The sequence below is a fragment of the Lactuca virosa genome, chromosome 7 (genome assembly GCF_052849685.1).
Source record: "Lactuca virosa cultivar CGN04683 chromosome 7, Lactuca_virosa_CGN04683_v6, whole genome shotgun sequence".
NCBI classification, from domain to species: Eukaryota; Viridiplantae; Streptophyta; class Magnoliopsida; order Asterales; family Asteraceae; genus Lactuca; species Lactuca virosa.
In genome coordinates this window covers 230,921,025-230,937,082 of record NC_136432.1, presented here as the reverse complement: position 1 = coordinate 230,937,082, position 16,058 = coordinate 230,921,025, and the positions used below count along the sequence as shown (strand labels likewise).

Genomic DNA, 16,058 nt, shown 5'->3' with positions numbered 1-16,058 from the left:
ACAAAAACCTATTATATAGGGAATGTATTATGTAACGAAACTTTTTTATAATAAAAATGATTTTTTATTTAAATACGGTTATATGATGGTTGTATTCTCTTTCACTTGTGTTATTTTTTACCAGTAAATAACTCGTAACTCGAATATTAGAAATATTAACTCATACAAATCATATTACAGTATTAATGAAATTCATGTGTACATATTACAAATCGAAACGAATGTGTACATCATAGGATGATTTTCTTAACAATATTTTATTCAAAACTTTAGGCATATATAATTACTCATTAGATGTTTGCAACTAGCATAAAAGATTAGTCTCTGAGACAATTTCACCTTAGTTAACATCGAACCTATAAGTATATACAAATTCATGTATAAATCTAGGTTTTGTTGTCCCTTACCATACTCCAAGATTAAGCCACTTTTTACCAATTACCTTTTGACCTTTATTCTATATTCCAAAAACAATATTACCCAAGTCCCACACAAACTAGGGTAAGTGAGGTAGGATAGTCGACAACCTCGTTGTAACGATGAGAGACTACTTATATAGGAGAACTCCGAAAAAAAATAAGATAGAAATAAAGATAAAAATAAAAATAAGTAAATAAAAGTAAAAGTTTTGTAATCATATTTGCATTACAGTTATCCCTACATAAGATATATGTACAAAAAACACTAGTATGTGATGAGTTATAAATTGATATATGCCTGTATGAAGAGATTGACAAACAAAAAAGGAAATCGGCACATAAAGATGTGTAAAGGTCATGAAGCGAAACATGAATAAAATACAAAACTAATAGAATTGGATATAAGAAGATAATATGTTGGTTATTTTGATAACCAAAACATAAACGCAGAAGCATAAACTTTGGATCTTTGATCTCGAATCTGATTAGAAGAAAAGTTAAACATGAAAGAATGATTACATACCTGATTTCATTATGATCTTCGTATCTGAAGAACTAGGATTGGTTTTCCAGTTTATCTCAAGAACTCTCTAAATCCCACAGCAAACCCTAAAACGAATTTCTTGTATGTATTTTCGTATATTGTAAATCCGCTTCTCATGACGTATTTATATAAATGGAGATATAACCGAATGTGAGAGATATTAGGGATTTAGGAGATCTTGAGTTAAATCGGGAACTCAACCCACAAGATAAATATGGTAAGTGTATATCTTTATTTATTAATAAAATCGGTCCATCAACAATTTTATATAATTTCCATAATAATATAAAATTAATGATAACATTATTTATATACATTTATTAGTGGTCCCAAAATATCCAACAATCTCCTAATGGACAACGAATGTATAAATGTATATATAAATGTATAAGCGCTTTAATGAATGTTATCATAGTATTGGTACCCTTAAACAATCTCGTCCACTAATCATACAAGTATAGGATCAAAGCGGTCTTTGTCACACCCCCGGACCAGACGGCGGAAACGTCCGGAGGTGGGTGACTTCATTGTGCAGTATCATAACAATTGAATATAAATGAAACAGAGCAATCCAAACATCATACATTGAGATAACAAACTTACATTGTTTACATATTGTATCTGTTCTTCGAGTTACACAAAAGAGACATAAGCAGAAAAATCCAAACTACAGATAATTAGTCCTGCATCCGCGCCTCTGTTTACCTGCTTACTAGATCCCTGAGAATACAAGTCGTTTTGAAAAGCGTCAACTAAAACGTTGGTGAGTTCATAAGCATTTTTGTATAAAATCGTTTACACTTGTTTAGAATCGTTCTCATTGTACTTTCAGAAAATCCGATATATTCTATGAAATCGTTTGACGTTTTGCCTTGAAAATCATGGATATATGTGTGTGCATGTCATTACTTTTGTTCATCCTTATAAGGAGTGATTTTGAAAGGTAGTGTAATTTGTAAACGCAAGCTGTGTACGAGAATAGTTCTTTTGAATAGTAATAGTCAACCGTTTCCAGAAAAATCCCTTATTTTCAAAAAGAGAATATGGTTGAAAATCTTGTTCCTCTTATCAAGTAAAATTGAGTGTGCGTTCTAGTTTATCGTTATCGAAATCGTAGAAAATCGTTTTCTCCAGAAAATCCTATATTTTCTGCTATAAAATATTCGTAAATTCTAGTTCCAACTATGTATATGTGTGGGTTAATTCATCGTTTTCAAAATCGTTTACAAACGTTTTCCATAGAGTCCTACGCTTTTTAATTTGTAAAATAGCAGTATTACGACTCTATACTTGTTAGGAGAAAGAATCAACATGGCAATTGTGGACATTCTACGCGATGAAAAGGACAGTCAACGCAACAAATGCGGACCATCACTTATCATGTATAGGACGGTCAACACAACGTGCCAAAAATTTATTTATGAGGTTTTTCCTTACATAAATTTCTAGATGACATTACATATTCTAGTGAGCCGTTATAACCATAGTAATCTGACGGAGTGCCTGTTTTGGCGTTTCTCATGCGCCCTCGGTTTGGAAAAGACATTTGTCACCCTAGACTGGCCTGTCTAGTTGTAGCGAACAGCGAAGGTGCGGGGTGTCAACCCCGTATAGATCTATACACAAATTCCCGCTCTCCCTCCAGGAGACTCTGGCTATAACTCCTTACAGGATTTAGACGTACACTAATATTTTTATATTTAGGTACTTTTGAGATTTGTCTGACTAGAATATTAACAACCTTTTGAGCAATCGTTAGAGATCCATTATTTGTTAGATAAATAATGAAATCCGTACTTATTGAATAGAAATATCGTTCTCGTTCCATATCGTTGATTGTGCTCGTTAACTAGGTGCTCGTGTTCGTTCCTTTTCGTTTATTGAAAAATAAGTCATTTTAGTCAAGAGAGAAAGTGTCAAGTTATAATTTGTATAAATTTATAACTGCCGGTTATGACACGCATTTTCTGCCTTACGACAGCAGTTTATTACATGCAAATATTTTTGTCATGAAAAACTCTATTTTCGTATATTGTACTTGATAAAGCTATTTATATTAAATTATTTATAAATAACCTAACTAATCAGTTAATCTGGTAAGAGTTATGAGCCTGAATTAATACTCCAAGATAACCTTTATATTTATGTTTAACCAACAGTGATTTCAAAATATTATTATTTTCATATTTTTAATCACTTCCCGAAATATTTTATCTAACAACTTGTTTGAGTGAAGCTTGAAGCAATTTCTCATAGTTGTTGTAAAAATTCATGACTTATACTTGGTATATACTAGTTCTTGTTTCTAAACATGTTTTGTGAAAAATAATCCAAACTCTTGAGACTTAACCAAAAAATTTCGAGTTTTTGGACTAAGAGTAAGGAGTTTCATACTTAAGCATATGTAAGATGGCATGCATACACAATAAGCAATTAGATCATGATTTACCCAAGACATTTGACTTGTACTCTCCCCCAAAAACAATAAAAACTTGGAAAAAGTGGGGTATGAAGCTCACCTTGAGTTGGTTGAGGAGTTGTTTGGAGTTATGGAGTGAAGATCTCAAGCTTAAACTTTTGGCTGAGATGAGGAACTCCTCTGGGAAGAATGTTGTCCTAAGGTTGATTATCACATATTATTATGAGTAAAATAATATGGATTCATCTTGAAAATTATGTAAAATCTTAGACGAGTGGAGAACTTACTTTAGAAAAACTCCAGGGAAGATTTGAGAAATTTTGCTTCCAGCAAGATCCTTGTTCTTGCCTTTGGGATAAGCTTTTAAGAGGAAATGAGAGGAGTGAAAGGAAATGGATAGCCCAATCTTTCTTCTAATGTCGTTGTTTTAAGAGTATAAGAAAAAGGGATGAATCTTTGGTGCATGGGGATCTGTTGGTCCATGCATGGATATTTGGTGGGTAAAGCATGGGATATTGTGATTTGCATAGGGAATAGGAGTTTCATCAAATCACCAAGTCACACTCTTTGTCCTTATCATGATTTAGGATAGGATCTTCCTAAATCCTAAACTTTTATTTTATGAAAATATGATTTAAATAATTAAATTTGGCATAAAATAGAGGTTTTAGGGGTCTTAGATAGGGGTGTGCAAAAAACCGCACAAACCGCACAAACCGCCCGCACCGCACCATACCGCACCGCATAATGCGGTTTAGAATTTCGTGGTGCGGTTTGCGGTTCGTCATTTTATCAAACCGCACTATGCGGTGTGGTTTGCGGTTTGTATTTATAAAACCGCGGTTCAAACCGCACCGCACCGCATGTTATATATATACTTTTTTTTCTTTACTTTCTTATAACTTCGAATCACGATTTAGAAACTATGTATTTAAATATATATCTTACAATAATCAAGTATCTATAACGTAACATTAAATCACTATTAGATCAAGATCTCATGGTTTACAAGAATATAACAACTATAACGGCAATATAAAGCAATAACAGTGACACCTACAAAACTATAGTAGCATGAATCACAATTTATTAAAAACGATTTAACTTGAAAATTGTATTTGTTTTTATAAAATAAAAGCAATCAGTTTTTTTAACCGGGTCAGTTTTTTGGTTTTTTCATAGATTTAATGTTGAACAACTCATCAAACCGCAACCAAACCGCATAAACCGCCTGCATCAAACCGCACCGCATAACGCGGTTTTGAACATCTGTGGTGCGGTTTGCGGTTTCTAAAATATTCAAACCGCATATGCGGTGCGGTTTGCGGTTTTGACTCTAAACCGCACCAAACCGCACCGCGCACACCCCTAGTCTTAGATATGAAAAATATGAGTTTGGTATGATTCCCGACGTCAAAATGCCTTAAAATGATAAAAAGGTCCGAAAATGACAAAAATCCGGAGTGGGGGCTGATTCCTGCGAGGGTCCGAAGCAGTTTTCCAAATTTCCGGAGCATTTCTCAAAGTTCCGGAGTCAACAGAAGAGTTCCGGAGTGGAGTCTCGGATTCCGAAGGCGCATGCGAGATCCGGAGGTCCGGACCGGAGGCTTCCGAAGCTGACTTGGATTTTTCCGAAGCGGGGCTAACCTTCCGGATGAGAGCTTTATTCCGGAGTCACCCTTCCGGCTTGCAAGATTGTCCGAATCAACATGGGCATTCCGGATCCATCAGAAGCATCCGAAATAGGGAGGAGTTCCGGCCTAAGAGGATTCCGGACTAGGAGGGTTCCGGACCAAGAGGTTCAGGACCAAGAGGGTTCCGGACCAAGAGGTTCAGGACCAAGATGGTTCCGAACCAAGAGGGTCCTTTTGGTGTTTCCTCTTCCGGTTTTGAGCTGTTTTCGACTGAGGAAGGTGCTTAGAGAGATTTGAGAGAGATTTGAGATACGTGGAGAGATTTGGGAGAGATTTCACATACTTGGAGAGATTTGGGAGAGATTTCACATACTTGGAGAGAATTAGGAGGGATTCAATATACTTGGAGAGATTTCGCATACTTGGAGAGATTTGGGAGAGATTCAATATACTTGGAGAGATTTCGAATACTTGGAGAGATTTGGGAGAGATTCAATATACTTGGAGAGATTTCTCATACTTGGAGAGATTTGGGAGAGATTCAATATACTTGGAGAGATTTACATTCTACCACTACATGGCTCCTTAGGAACTCATATTGTACACTTAGGTGTGTTAGCACAAATCTCACAATAGTCCTTGCTTACTTGAGGACGGAATTTCCTAGCCAAAAAGGCTAGTTGTGACAGTATTCATTACAATTTATGAAACTAAACCCATCAATGCTCACATATACATATATAACTAACGACATAGATTAAACATGATGTGTGATTTTAAAATCTAAATAGATTTCCAACGAGTTCCTCTTTAGATTGAAGTGAGATCAAACTTCAAATAAGTGCAACTAATAATGCAGTTAAACAAATTCTTAATTCTGTACAGCAAAACATAATTGTTCTTAAACTAAACATAAAGCACCATAAAACTCCAACTAAAACTAAATCTTACACCAACGTGTGTAGTATTCTCATGAAAGACCTAGGGAGTGGATCCGCTTTCATGGAGTTTGTTCATATGTGTTATATATATTTCCATTTTGCACTATTGTGTTAACAGAAGGAAACTTGATGTCGATATGATTTGACTTAATAGAACTTCTGTTATTAGAATATAACATTGCTGACTTATTATCACGACTTTAGTGGTCTTTCAATACCATTAATGTGTAGCCTCGTGACAAATTTTCACAACCATATTTCATGCTACAAATTATGCTGCCATTATGGAAGAAGCTACCAAAGTCTATTCCATGAAATGGCTCATCATGCTAAAATGTAAAAGTATCCCGACATGGATCGGTAACCATTTTCGCATCTAATAAAATCAGGTTCTTAATAAAAATGATCTCCAAAACATCTTATTTCCTATAGTTTAGCATATAGCCTTTTGTTATATATAGATATCTCGAAATCCATTTTTCTACTTTCTTATAATCCAAACTTGGGTTGCGTAGATATCTGCCAAAATCCAGAAAGATAAATTTACTCCCACTTAATCTGTGATACACAAAATAATGTATTGTATTTAACTCAAAACCAAAAGAGATAATAAATTGATGAAAAATGTGGTACCACGCATAGGATATCCAAAGTTGAGGTTGTTGAGTTTGTGTATTCAGAATAGGGGATTGAATAACATTATCAATCACTGATTCATAATCTGCATACTATCGAAAGCAATAATAGGAATCAAGATTGATTCCTCCTTAAGGACAATGTTTTAACCTTGTTTCTCCCCCAAACTCAACATCCTCAAAGAATGTTGCTCTATCCAAAATGCAAGGTCAATATCCATGCAATTGAGAACTAACATAATGCCCTCATTCCATTCCTTAAATCTAATGTCACTGAGTAAATTAATCATAAATGTGAGCAGTGTTAGCAGTATAATACCATAATTCAAATTTTTGTTTTGAGAACATAATCAAATCTATTTTTATGTAGAAGGAAGTTGCGCCAACCTTGGGGATGTTGTGCCAAATGATAGCATGATGCGTCATCATCTCTGAAGTTGCGCCAAGGTGATGTTAAGCCAAGGAGATGTTGTTGCTCCATCAAGAAGGGAAGTTGTGCCATGAAGGAGATATTGCGCCATCATGGACCATCTAGGTACATGATGTGCCATCTTGATTCCTTTGTTGTGTCATGGTGATTCATATATGCTTAGAAGATGATGATACTCAAGAAATACACCATGTTGTGCTACCATGATGGATGTTGGGCCATTAGTGATCATGATGCTCCAAATGTGCATTATGTTGCTCCATTATGGTCAAGGTGGTCCATCATGTGTGTTGTTGATGCTCATGGGTTGGATGACATGGAAAAATGTTCTAGAAGATGTTGCATGGCGGAATATGATTGGTTGTCACCATTCACGGACCTATGGGCCAATGCGCTTAGCCCATTAGGGTTTTAGGTGTGATCCATCAACTATAAATAGGACGAATCTCTGGTGAACTGTACTTGTAACCTCTGTTTGAGAACTCTGAAATAAAGAATATTCCCCTCCTGCCCGTGGACGTAGGTCACATTGACCGAACCACGTAAATAGTATGTCTTTGTGTGCTTTTAGTTTTGCTTGTTATCCGTATTACTTCCTAACAAGGGTCATCAGGACTTGGCAAGTGGTATCAGATTTGTTCTGAGTCTTGACAAGTATCATCTGATTTCCTAACACATCACAATTTTAAATAAAGCTGGAAATAATCGTTTTAGGTAACCAAAAGATGTATGACCAAATGTACGATGATACAACAAAATATCTAATTCCTTTTTATTCCATTGATGTTCTTCTGCAAACAGAGCTTCCTCCTCCTTATTTGAATTTCCCGGTTTCATCTCCAAGTAATAAAGCTTTCCTTTCCTAACACCATAACCAATCGTTTGTCTCATTTGAATGTCCTTAAAAACACAATGAACGGGCCAAAAAATCACAACACAATGTAAATTAGTTGTAATATAAGATACCAGTAAGAGGTTAGAGTTCAAGGACGGAACAACTAAAATGGTGTCCAAATTCATTGTTTCAGTAAGAGGTTACTTTCATCAACAACCGCTATGGGTATCTTTTTGTTGTTCTTCTTTCGAGGTTCACGGGTATGATCCCACCATTCTAGATATCCTACAATTTCAAAGCATCCAGTTTTGGTGTGACCGGTCTTGTTGAAATGACTACACTTGAGTGAGCTTTTATCAACTTGGTTTATCTTTTGCTGCTGTCGAGCTATCATTACAGATGCATCCAGATCACTAGATTCTCCTTGGAGGGTGGCATGTCGTGTGGCGTCCCTATGGATGAGTGCATAACATTCCTCCAATTTTGGGATTGGATCCTTGAGAAGTATGTCACCGCGGATCTGTTCGAATTTGGTATCCAAACCAGCAAGAAAAATATGGACTCGCAGTCGGTCAACAACCCTACGATAAGTTGTAACATCATCCGGATCTTTCATGACCACCTTATGACGATGATCTAACTCAAGAAAAATTGTAGTTAGTTCCCCATAATATTCAGAAAGAGGTTTACCATTTTGTTTGGATGTAAAGGCTTTTCTGGTTCAACGGAAAAACTTGTAATTCATCGCTTCCATCATAGAAGGTTTTTTATATTGAATTTAATATTTCATATGCAGATGATAAGCGCAAGTACCTTTTCATGATATATGGACTCATTGACATTAGAAGCCATTGTTTCCCTTTTTGGTTGTCGGCATACCACTTTTCGTACCCTTCATCTGTTTCTTTGGGAGGAGGTGTTTTTCCACGGATGTAAGAAAGCTTCTCTCTTTCTGCAAGATGCATCTCCAACAGTTGAGACCAAACATCATACTTCGATTCGGTGAGGATGATTCCTGCATTGAACATAACTTCTGAGTGAATAATAACAGGTATGTTTTCCCATGTTCCTGTTGACGATCCATATTTTTCTCCTGTTATCGTTGGATATTTAGGAGAGACGATAGGAGATGCGAATGGTGGCTTAAAGAATATAGGGCTTTCATGGATTTACAGGTTTTAGAGCGTAAACCTTTCTTTCAATCCCTGAAAGAAAGGAAACCAAATCTCTTATATCTCTTTAATATTCCATAATCTAAACATATCTTTTATTTTAAAAATAAATCGTAACAAATAAGACATCTAAAGAAAGTGTGCATAGATTGATGATAATCCACAAATAGATAATCCTAGTTTGGAACTCCCATAAAAGGAATTGTTGCAATTATAATGGGACAAACATGTATGATGTATGGTGGCCATTATGGAAACTAAGAAATCTTAACTCATTGGAAATGTAGCCAGATGCATATGTTGAACATATTACATCTATTAAAATTTAAAGTCAACGACCCCTACAAAAAATAATATATGTCCGACATGGATGTAGATTAAAATTGTTATTAAAATAATTTCTGATTTAACTTCACCAGCTGCACCCTCAGAAACTATTACAGCCCTATATGTTTGTAGGTTTCCGTATTTGGTCCATATGCTATCTATATTCATTCCTGTATAAACTGTATTATATTATGCTTATTGTTATAAGGTTGACTTTGCAATCTTATAAGTAATTAGTCACCTCAATCTCCACTTATCCCACCCCAATCCTTTTGGAAATTACTTGCTTAGAACATCTGCATTCATAGATACATTTGAAATATAATTTCATAGGTAAGAGTACTATATGCGGTAGGGAAAAGTTCAAATATTTTACATCTTTTTACAGAACCTAGGAACCATATGATTCACATGTGAATTAGAAGAGATACATATGCGAATCTGCTTGTACAATGAAAAATACAAAGATGCAGTGGCATTTTCCTTGTAAAAAGAATTCACATGCAGATCCCTTCTTATTCACATGTTAATCGCGATGATTCCTTGGTTAAATGAAATGATATGGTTCCTTATGGAGCTCTACCCAAATGGAGTATTATATAGCTTATGTAGATGTTAAATACTGATATACTAATAAGTTGTCTTTTTTCTTTGATTATGAAGGTGATATAACAAGAATCAAACCACAATGAGTGGGAGGGTTGGTGCTGATGTTGAGTGGAAGGATTCGGATACGAATAGTGTACCTTCCTTCCACCAAACGGATGATTTGCCTTATGTTCATAAGGTAGGGAAGCCTCCAAAGCAAGATTTGTTGAAAGAGATCAAAACCGGCCTCAAGGAAACTTTTCTTTCTGATGATCCATTGAAACCTTTCAAGGGCCAGTCAAGAAAGAAAAAACTTGTCCTTGGATTTCAAACCCTTTTTCCAATACTTGGATGGGTTAGAGATTATAGTTTCTCTAAGTTTAAAGGCGATCTTATTGCTGGATGTACCATTGCAAGTCTTTGTATCCCTCAGGTAATTAACATAAATGGTGTGTTTTTGTATGATTCAAAATGACATTTCCTTTTTGTGTGAATGACTGGGGTTGCCATTTCTAGACAATATAGTTGGGTCCGGGTGATATTTTTGCACAAAGAGACTATATATCGGCTCTTAGGAGGCCACTTTTCACATGATTTTGGTGGGGCTAGACTGCTAGACCTAGACAGTGTGAGCTTGCGATGTTGCTGAAAACATAATCCTTTTTGTAGAAATAAACGGAGGTTTAAGTCTCATTTCACTTCCAATTAGGTAGATTGAGCTCTTGAACAGCCACTTAAATGGGCCACAATGAAGCTGGGTTGCTACAAGAATAGCTATTTTAGAAAGAAACACTTTAGTATGTGAAAAAAAGAGCCTGTATTTTTATATACATCAACGATACCATGCTCTAATTCTTTTTCTACTCTTGTTTTCAGGATATTGGCTATGCAAAACTAGCAAACCTGGACGCCCAATATGGATTGTGTAAGTTTTCTCAAAAGTTCATCTTCTTTCAACAAAATTTTCTCAAATCTTTGACCAATATATTCTAATACAAACCTACAGACTCGAGCTTCGTTCCACCTCTTATCTACGCCTTCATGGGAAGCTCAAGAGATATCGCCATTGGTCCAGTTGCAGTCGTTTCTCTTCTACTTGGAACTATGCTTCGAGAGGAACTCGACCCCATCAAACAAAAACACGATTACGAACGTCTCGCATTTACTGCAACTTTCTTTGCTGGCGTCACTCAATTCACACTAGGGTTTTTCAGGTATATTTATTCACATCTAATCTTCACACTTATGATCCATCAAAACACTATCGTTTTGGTCCCGGTGTTTATAGTTTGGACCTTTTGGTTTGTTTCTTTCTCAGATTGGGTTTTCTGATCGACTTTTTGTCGCATGCTGCCATTGTCGGGTTCATGGGAGGAGCTGCTGTCACCATCGCACTTCAACAGCTGAAAGGGTTGTTTGGAATCAAAGACTTCACCAAAAAGACGGACATTATTTCCGTCATGCGTTCTGTGGTTCAATCAGCACATCATGGGGTGAGTTGATCTTTCTTTGATTAATAGAACACAAAAAAATTAAAGATTGTTACAACTTGAGTGATTTGACTTTTTTTTTTTTCTTTTCTTAGTGGAACTGGCAGACGTTACTGATAGGAGTCTCATTCTTGATCTTCCTTCTTGTTGCCAAGTTCATCGTATAAGACTTGTTCTTTCGGTTTCTCTCGCTGAATGATTTGTAGTTTACACTCTTCTAGCTCCTCAATTCACATTTTGTTTTTCAATTTGGTCAGGGCAAGAAGAACAAGAAGCTCTTTTGGGTGCCTGCTATAGCTCCATTGATTTCCGTTATTATCTCGACTTTTTCCGTCTTCATCACTCGTGCAGACAAAGAAGGTGTTCAAATAGTAAGTTCAGAGGGCAACCACAATTTACTTAAATCTATAGTGTTTAATACCTATAAAACATTATTTTTAACACCCCAACCCATTAAACACATTTTCAATCTTAAGATTCATTTTATTATTCAACCATTCATTCAATACTCCACTCCATGTCCACCCGCACTCCATTCAACTTCTATTCAACTCCTATACAGCTTACATTGTGAATGTTTTTAGTTAATCATATGACCATTTTTTATTTACTAAAATGCCATTGATGATATTTCCAGGTACGTCATATCGAGCAAGGAATCAATCCATCATCGGCACATGAAATTTTTTTCGATGGCCCCTTCCTTGCCAAAGGTTTCAAGATTGGAGTAATTGCAGGATTGATTGCACTCACGGTATATCACTACCCCCCCCCCCCCACCCACCCACACACACATAAACTAAACACATGTATATATGAGTTATATGCTTAATTATATTTATATAAAACACAGGAAGCTGTGGCAATTGGAAGAACATTTGCTTCAATGAAGGACTATCAGATTGATGGAAACAAAGAAATGGTGGCTCTAGGCTCCATGAACATAGTTGGTTCATTGACAAGTTGTTATGTTGCAACAGGTGTGTGGAGTAAATTAAGTTTCCATTTATCACGATATGGTAGTGTTGTTGGAGAAAGCCACATGAAGATAGGAGGAAAAAAGGAGAATTCTTTATACAGAAAGAAAGATAAACATTTTTATTAATCAATCACACAAAGATTACATACCCAGATATATGTATAGTACATGACACAGTTACATCTGAACCAACACAATGGTTGGTGACCAATCACGATGGTTGATGATTAACCACCAAAAAATAACGGTTCTAACACTAACTTTATTTCTAAGGCTATTAGGTGTGGACAACATGTTAAGACATGTTATCATACCTAAAATTTGTCAGGTCACATGTCATGTTATCCTTAACACCATTTGACTTATGTAGGAAATGGTGTTCAAATGTTATAACATGTTAGAGAGAGAGAGAGAGAGAGAAAGAGAGAGAGGGAGAGGCTTTTGATTGGTTAATGCTCACGTTACTTCCTATGGCCATGATAACATTTCTTAACAAAACATCAAAAGCCATGAGAGAGGGGGCGGTGTGTTGCTCGTTATGGCGGCGTCATTAGACTTCCAACTCGGATTAACGTCTCTTGGCGTTGCCCGTACCTACCAGTCTAACTGTACCTGCCTTCTTAACAACATTAATTATTTCTTAAAATTCCTAAACTAACCCTAAGTCTAGATTACATTTCAACAAGTGTTTGGTAGAATTAATGATTGATTCCATTCCTACGGTTTTTTCCTTGTAGGGTCGTTTTCTCGATCAGCAGTGAATTACATGGCGGGATGCAACACCGCAGTGTCCAACATCGTGATGTCTATCATCGTATTATTGACTCTTTATGTCATCACCCCATTATTCAAATACACTCCAAATGCAATCCTAGCCTCCATCATTATATCAGCAGTTGTAGGTCTCATTGACCTTGATGCAGCAATCCTACTATGGAAGATTGATAAATTTGACTTTGTAGCTTGTATGGGTGCCTTTTTCGGTGTTATTTTCGCTTCTGTTGAAATTGGCCTCCTCATTGCGGTAAAAAAGCATCTTACTTCGAAAGTCTTTCATTCATGAAGATTAGTTGTTTTTGTAATTGTTTTTATAGGTTGCTATATCGTTTGGAAAAATTTTGTTACAAGTGACGAGACCCCGTACAGCGGTGCTTGGTAAGATCCCACGGACTAGCGTGTACCGTAACGTAGAGCAGTATCTCGGTGCCACTAGAGTTCCCGGTGTTCTAATAATCAGAGTTGATTCTGCCATTTACTTCTCTAATTCCAACTACATCAAGGAGAGGTAATGAACAATAAAAAAATTTATTCCATTCAAAAATATGAGGTTAGGTTTAGGGTTTGCAAAAGATATAATTAAGTACCCTAATGATGATCAATAATCGAAAATAGCTGTAGAAAATTACTTTTCATGTTGGGTGTAAACATTCTCATATATACTTGTTATTGTAGGATTTTGAGGTGGCTAAGGGACGAGGAAGAATCGTTTAAAGATCAACCCAAAGTTCAATATTTGATAGTTGATATGTCACGTAAGGGACATTATTGTAAATTTTCCTTGTCATAATATGAAACATTTGATCAAAAATTGACATAGGTTTCTTCGTATTGCAGCGGTTACTGATATTGATACGAGTGGCATTCATGCATTGGAAGAATTGCATGGTGGTCTACGAAAGAAAGATGTTCAGGTAACTATATAATCAATCTGTTGTAATGTTGATTATTTAATTGCGGTTATAATTAACATGATATGGCTGAGTTGTTTTTCTTTTTAATTAAGTCATATCTGGATAAATAATATTTGAGATATATTTAAGGAAAAAAAGATAGAAAGATAGCTAAAGACAAATTCACAAATATTTAAGATTTAATGGGACGGGGCACTTGTATATATTATTTATTATTTATTATTATTATTAATTTTAATATATATTGAGATGATTTTGTTTAGTTGTTCTTCATTCTGTCATTCTCTATTTAATTAGTTGTTCTCTTGTGCATAAAGTTAAAAAAAGAAATCTAACATGATTTTGTTTGCGAACACAGCTTATTTTAACAAATCCGGGACAAACCGTACTCGACAAGCTACACGCGGCTAATTTCGTAGATTTGATCGGGGAAGACAAGATCTTCCTAAGTGTTGCCGACGCTGTTCTAACATTTGCCCCAAAGATGGAGCAAGCATAAAATATCACTTTATTTTTATTTTATCCCGCGGGTTATATATATAATGGTGTGTTTATATTCTTTTTAAGGTTTTAAAATTTTGTGGAAAGGAGGCAAGATATATAAAGGAATTGAGAGGATGCATGAAGGTTGTACATGACAAGCCAACCAAATGACAACTATTTCTTCCCCGATGTGTGTGTGCATCTGTTGTTATATACCATGCGGCCAGAAATATCAAAAGCTTATTTATTGAATTTTTTCAGTATTGTAATTTATAAAGACTCGTATGTTTTTTGTGTGCTCATAATTTGTTAATTGTTGTTGGTGGAAGTAATATTTTCTTAACTCTAATAATATAATTTGACACTATTTATTTTATATTATTTGTAATAACTTTTAACGGGGTGGTTTTATTTTATGAAATTCATTTTATAAGGCTATAAAGAGAGTAGGTGTATTGGCATCCTACTTGGCGGACGGCATGCCAAAGGAACACCGCCCCCTTCAGATGTCATGCTTAGAAAACTAGAAAATTTGGAAAGAAGGTGAATAACTCCATCACTAACACTATAATTTCTATCATCGGAAAATTATGTGTCAAAGTAGTGTCGTCATCCAAATTCTGTTAAATAATAACATGTAAGGTCAGACGGAGTGGGTGCGGTCCAGTCCGCACTCCATCCGCCTCATCATCACAAACAACGCCCCCTAGCTAGGTGCGGTCCAGGTGCGGATGAGGCCGCACTACGGCCTTCCAGGGGAGCGTTTCTTCCTTGAATCTCATTGGTCCTCGTGGTTACCGTTTACAAACAGTCATTTTTCAAAAAAAATAATTTCTCTTTTTTACCAACACTATAAATACCTTATCAAATTAACCAAAAACACTCACAAACATTTTATTTTTTTACCATCTTCTCTATTTTAAAATCCACAAAAATGTCATCCTCCAAAAATCAAACCAACGAAAAAACACTACTAGAAAAACCACAACTCCAAGACTTTCACTCGATCAACCGGTTTATTCGTCATCTTTCTACCACTACGGGGGTATGCTTCCCTATTTTCCGCAACGTCCTACGCAACCATTTCCACAAACACAACCACAATTTGACCAAGATTTTGATCCTTTTGATTTTGGTTCCCAACCATAGTTTGTCCCACAAACACAATCACAACTACAAACATCCATTTCCAAATCCGAACTAGAATTTGTTCCATAAACTCAACCCTCTCAACCAGGAAATAAAAGAAAAGAGAAGGCGGAAGCTAAACTGTGGTCATCTCAAGAAGAGTTAGTATTAGCACAATAATGGATTGACGTTTCAGAGGACGCGAAGACGGGAGGGAACCAAAAACATGATCATTTTTGGATGCGCGTTAGAGCTCGATTCCACAAAGGAATGAACCTACAACCATATCGTACTAAACATCAGGTGTACTCAAAATGGGGAAAAATGTACAAAGACGTCATGT

At 35.9% G+C, this 16,058-nt stretch overlaps 2 protein-coding genes across 2 annotated transcripts; one reads left to right on the top strand and one right to left on the bottom strand.

Moving 5' to 3' along the window:
• Positions 1-8,038: 8,038 nt before the first annotated feature.
• Positions 8,039-8,885, bottom strand: LOC145127635 (uncharacterized). The gene is made up of 2 exons (XM_079062789.1): positions 8,671-8,885; positions 8,039-8,573 (listed from the first exon to the last, which is right to left on the bottom strand). The coding sequence occupies exons 1-2, from the start codon at positions 8,883-8,885 to the stop codon at positions 8,039-8,041; spliced, it is 750 nt and encodes a 249-aa protein (XP_078918915.1).
• Positions 8,886-9,590: 705 nt separating this feature from the next.
• LOC145124352 (sulfate transporter 1.3-like) lies at positions 9,591-14,963 on the top strand. Its single transcript, XM_079059662.1, has 14 exons — positions 9,591-9,689; positions 10,020-10,377; positions 10,821-10,869; positions 10,951-11,158; positions 11,263-11,437; positions 11,530-11,595; positions 11,692-11,805; positions 12,072-12,188; positions 12,288-12,414; positions 13,151-13,437; positions 13,508-13,698; positions 13,866-13,945; positions 14,028-14,104; positions 14,463-14,963. The coding sequence occupies exons 2-14, from the start codon at positions 10,045-10,047 to the stop codon at positions 14,601-14,603; spliced, it is 1,965 nt and encodes a 654-aa protein (XP_078915788.1). The 5' UTR covers positions 9,591-9,689; positions 10,020-10,044; the 3' UTR covers positions 14,604-14,963.
• Positions 14,964-16,058: the final 1,095 nt, after the last annotated feature.

Bases quoted from the DNA above. Each gene is read 5' to 3' on its own strand.
- LOC145127635 (XM_079062789.1), bottom strand. From the start codon at position 8,885: ATGTTCAATGCAGGAATCATCCTCACCGAATCGAAGTATGATGTTTGG. The intron at 8,574-8,670 runs GTACTTGCGCTT...CCGTTGAACCAG, and splicing joins AGTCCATATATCATGAAAAG to AAAAGCCTTTACATCCAAAC.
- LOC145124352 (XM_079059662.1), top strand. From the start codon at position 10,045: ATGAGTGGGAGGGTTGGTGCTGATGTTGAGTGGAAGGATTCGGATACG. The intron at 11,438-11,529 runs GTGAGTTGATCT...TTCTTTTCTTAG, and splicing joins TTCAATCAGCACATCATGGG to TGGAACTGGCAGACGTTACT. The intron at 13,438-13,507 runs GTAAAAAAGCAT...TTGTTTTTATAG, and splicing joins AAATTGGCCTCCTCATTGCG to GTTGCTATATCGTTTGGAAA.